The sequence below is a fragment of the Pygoscelis adeliae genome, unplaced genomic scaffold (genome assembly GCF_000699105.1).
Source record: "Pygoscelis adeliae isolate BGI_AS28 unplaced genomic scaffold, ASM69910v1 Scaffold4, whole genome shotgun sequence".
Lineage (NCBI taxonomy): Eukaryota > Metazoa > Chordata > Aves > Sphenisciformes > Spheniscidae > Pygoscelis > Pygoscelis adeliae.
In genome coordinates this window covers 1,743,037-1,747,929 of record NW_008824986.1, presented here as the reverse complement: position 1 = coordinate 1,747,929, position 4,893 = coordinate 1,743,037, and the positions used below count along the sequence as shown (strand labels likewise).

The 4,893-nt window shown below is 38.0% G+C and overlaps 1 protein-coding gene across 1 annotated transcript in view; it reads left to right on the top strand.

Annotated features, from left to right (window-relative positions):
- The window catches only part of LOC103918610 (nucleolar RNA helicase 2-like), a 17,615-nt gene that overhangs the window by 2,161 nt on the left and 10,561 nt on the right, over positions 1-4,893 (top strand). Inside the window, exons 2-5 of the mRNA XM_009325989.1 lie at positions 250-516; positions 1,814-1,889; positions 2,620-2,798; positions 4,342-4,459. Of these exons, the coding sequence (XP_009324264.1) occupies positions 250-516; positions 1,814-1,889; positions 2,620-2,798; positions 4,342-4,459 (640 nt within the window). The remainder of the gene's footprint in view (positions 1-249; positions 517-1,813; positions 1,890-2,619; positions 2,799-4,341; positions 4,460-4,893) is intronic.

The following is a 4,893-nucleotide window of genomic DNA, read 5'->3' as shown; positions in this document are numbered from 1 at the left end:
TCGGGTGCACGCTGGGGGGGGAAGAGTCCCGAAAATGAAGGCCCGGGTGTCTCGTGGTCAGGAAAATGCCTCCTGGCGGCACCTGCGCCGCGGCAGGGAAGGATCTGTTGCTTTATACGAGCCCCCCCGTCCATAACTAGAACGTAAACTTTTAGTTTTAGCTGTTCTGCAAGGTCTTCTCTGTTTCGTGTCGCTTGGATCATGTGCGTGTATTTTCATTTACCGCTGTGTTGCTCTGTGCCTTACCAGAAGGAGAAAAAAGAGAAGAAATCTAAACGCCATGACAAATCTCGGAGGAGAAAGACTCAGACGGATGAAAGTGAGCAGTCGGAGGATGACGTTGATTCCCCAAAACTCAAGAAATCAAAGAGTGGAGTTAAACAAAACGGTGATGTGAGAGAAGAAACCTCGGAGACCACGAGATTATCTTCTTTAAACGTTAAATCCACCCACAAAAAACGACACAGTAATTCTAGTGAAACGTCAAGTGGTGATGGTGACAGTGAGCAAGAGCAGGTAAAACTAATGATTGATTTCGTTGTAGTGATGTGTTTAGCTTTCAATTCCTGCATTGCAACAAGGTTAAATTTAGAAAAGGTTATCTTTCCTTTTTTTTCTCCCCATCAGTGGAAAGACTGCTGTAAATTTTCAGGTTTTAAAGCTACTTGAACTGTCCCTTCTGTCGATTATTTGCAAAAATTTTAAATTATGAAAGTCTTGAAGTTCTAAATCAGCACACCATGGTTTCCTTACTTCAACTGTCCAGTACTGTGGTGGCTGTTGGCAGATGGACATGCTACAGTGAGATGGTACTTTAATATGATTGAGCATCATTACATATGATTGTAATTGCCACAAATATAGTTTAATTGACTTCTTTTTGGTATTATGAGTACTTCTCTAGTGAATTAAGAATTATTTGGTTTTAGCTAGTGGAAACAGAAAAGTTATGTATTAATATGTTTTTATGTATCATCTTATTAAATAGTAGTTGTTAATGTGATAAGATCACCCTTAACGTAATAAAATACCATGTTGTAACAGTTTTGTAAGTCTTTTTAAGCCTTTCTGTAAGAATGATTTTATTTTGTCTGGCTATTCTATCTGATTTAGGTTCCTTTAAAATTGCTTGACATGAACCACATTTTTTTAAAGGGAAACACACCTTGTTGTACCTAGGATTTGTTTTGAAAAGTCTCTATACCTGTATGTTCTGCTGTTGCTTGGTTTTGTTTCTTGTTCCAATTGATGCTTCACAAAGCATCCAGGGTTTCCATGGTTTCCAGGCTTAGCATTCTTTCCTCGCACTTAACATTTTAATCACTGTGCTGTTAAAACCTATATGGAAGCGATGCATTACTAAGTAGGTGCGTTTGATGCTCTACCTCGTAATGTTATTCTCTTGGGGGTTGATTTCTGTATCTCTAAATCACTGTGCTGTATTAATTGGGAAGTAGAAATAGGCTCGATATGAAGCCTGATTCTTGCATATTACAACATAATCTGTTAGGCCATTGGTATTATTTAAAATAGAATGTTAAAATTTAGTTAAGAGTTTTCAGACTTTTGAGTGTTTTGCATTTACATGGTTATGCCGTTAGATATGAAACAGTCTCAATTTAAATTACAGATCACTTTTGTCTAAGTTTTGAAATACGATAGTGAGTAAAACAAAGAAGGCTCTTTAGCTGCAGCTGTGATATTGTCACTGAAAATTTGACCCTTGAGTATGATACCAGTGCCTATGCCATTACTTTGAATTTTCTGATGGTCGTATGATATTCAAATGGAATGTTATCTGTTTACCTAACAGGAGATGACTGAAGAACAGAAAGAGGGTGCTTTCTCCAATTTTTCTATATCCAAAGGGACTGTTGAGCTTCTTCAAGGTAAATTTCTTGGCATGATGTGATCACAGAACGTAAATTCTCTCTCTCGTGTTTTTATGCTCAACATATTCAATCAATGAGCTTTGAGATGTGCTCTGCTTGTGTGTATGCAAGCAATCAATATCCCTTCTGTATGCTATATAGAAGGGATATTGATTGTTTACTCTAAACATATCTTTGAACGTGGACTTTTCTGTTTGCAGTATTGCCCAGTTCAGCCTTTACAGTAGAATTTTAAATGACATAAGCTAAAAAAAAAAAGTCTTCTGTGTGAATTTTTCAATTAAAAGTTATTTCAGTGTGAGTAAAGGAAAACCAGTTATATTTAGTGTCTTTGACATTAGGTTGTGCCTGACGTAGTATGAATTAAGAGAAGAATAGAAGTGGTTTTGACATATGTTTTATTTGAAAGGAAGAGATTTTCATAGATAGGTGGGGAGTATTATATAAATAAAGAGACAGTACTTAAAGGCTTTCGTTAAAGGCTAGTAGCTTCACCTGTACCAGCTAGTGCTATGTCTGGTGGTATGAAGTGGGAGAATAAAATGGATAGTCCCAGGGCACTCTTTACAGATGACCTCTGTGATTAAATAAATCACTGGAGGTGATAATATAGTCCTGACTTACTTAAAAGTTGATGGAAGTTCTGCTTGGGATAACTTCCTCTGAAGAGTATGCAAGAACACTTGTAAAATGATCGTATTAAGGAAGTCTGTTGAAATTGTCACAGCTCGAGGAGTGACGTACCTGTTTCCCGTGCAAGTGAAGACCTTCGACCCAGTATATTCTGGCAAAGATGTAATTGCTCAAGCACGAACTGGAACAGGGAAAACATTCTCTTTTGCTATTCCTTTAATTGAAAAGCTTCAGGGAGACTCACAGGAAAGAAGAAGAGGCCGTTCACCAAAGGTAACCATGCTTAGTTAGAATGCTGATTTTGCTTTGTCTTATGTCAGAATGATTCAGAGTTTTAACCCACTGGAAAAGTTCTTCAAGTTTGTGCAGGGATAAGCTAACCCTCATTAAAGATTCTTTGAAAGTTGTGTTTGTTGGGCTTTGCATCCTGTGCTGCCTCATACCCTCTGATCAAGAGTAAAGAGCAAAATAGCTCTATCCACTTGTCAATTCCTTTTTCTGCTTACAGGGAGACCGAAACTACACGTGTTCAACGTGTTCCTATTTAATTTTGTTCAGTCACCTTACCTGTTCAGTTCCATTGGTTACTGGATGCTTGTTTTTCTCCCAAATTAGTAACACATTAGTGACTTTTTCTGATTGATAAAAGCTGTCTACTTAAACATGTCTAAACATGAAAATAGTGGGAGGTTTTAAAAATAGACTTAGTTTTCACTAGGACCACCACCACCAGATATTGAAGCTTCTGCTCCAGAGAACGCAGATTCGTTATGAGCTGTCTCCATTCTGCTAGGGAATACCACTTATGTTTTTTTTACCAAATTCTTATGATGTCCTCCAAAACTAGATAGGCCAAAGCTTACCGTGTCCCCATTAATAGTGGAATTTTTTTTTGTCAGATTATTTCATCTTGTCACCCATCTCATAGATTACCTGAAACTCATTCCAAAACTAGTACTAGCTGTTTTATTTGCATCTGCCCATCATGCTGGCTGGCTGACTGAGAATGCTGACTCTAGATTTGGCACAGTCTTGCGGAGAAGGGAAAGCTTTCTTTGAGGGAGTCACAAGTCTTAAAATAAAAAAGATTTCAGGCCTCACTCTACCATAGTACACTACTACTATCTTTTTTTGTAACGTGTTTCAGTGTTGAAAGAAGTAACAGGATAAGGATTTTAAGGTTCCTTTTGTCAAGCCACTGATGCCAGGTTTGAGACCAGTACTGCAATCACACATTGAATTAAATTAGTTAAAACTCCTAGCTAGTAGCTTGTCCATCACCTGCTGTGAAGGCTGTATATTGGAAGAGAGGATGGTTCCTTGGTCGCTTCTGCGGGGGTATCAGCACAGGCTCCAGAACCATGCTAACACCAGCTTTGCAGACTGAACCTATGTTTCCCTGAGTCACAGGGAAGCTGAGAGACAGTTGATAGCTCTTTCTTACACCTCGCAGGACTGTGAAGCATTACCGAGCATGTGTAAAAACCTTTTATTCCCCAAATCCTTCAGTCTTGTACTGAAACAGCATATGCGCACGTAGAAGAAAACTTGTAGCTGATCTGTTCAAGAGTGAAAGTTAAATAAGATTTAAGTACCTCCTGTAAGAAGTTAGCCTGTCCTGTGCTGAAGGAGATTAATGATGTTACAAGAGACTTAAGCAGTGTGTTTCTCTAATCTTTACTTAAATAACTGTTTAAACCAGATTTTTTTTTTTAAATTATGTAAACGGTTAGACCTAAACTAATGATTAAAAGTCTAGTGGTTTCTTGGCAGAAGCCATGCTAAGGGAACATCTGTTTGTCTTTCTTCTGTCTAGGTACTAGTTCTTTGTCCAACGAGAGAGCTGGCAAACCAGGTTGCCAAAGATTTCAAGGACATCACAAGAAAGCTAACAGTAGCTTGTTTTTATGGAGGAACTCCATATAATGGACAAAGTAAGTGACACTTATCACTAATAATTGAAATGTCGATTGACTGACATATTTGAGAAATGCAGTTGGGTCCTTCCAAACACACCCTTTTAACTCAAGAACTCGAGTGTATTCATGGGGAATTCAGTAGCTCAGAATATATCTTCTCATGGTGAGAAATAACTGTAGGTCTCAGTTATATTCTTGGTGTTCCTGGTCTACTCATGTACTTTAAAGTGAAAGAGATTATACTGCGTCTATACAGAGTATTTGGGTTTAGGTTCTTGTAAACATTTTTATTTTCTTTAAAAAATGTTTAGTCTTAGAGCTGTGAGTGGGTGTGGGGTTTTTTGTGTGATATGGGATATCTAGAGGGTTTGAAAAGTGTAGAAGAACTTTATTGTGACAGCATAATTTACCGCCTTGATGGTTGTAAACAAGGCATATGAGAGCAGGAA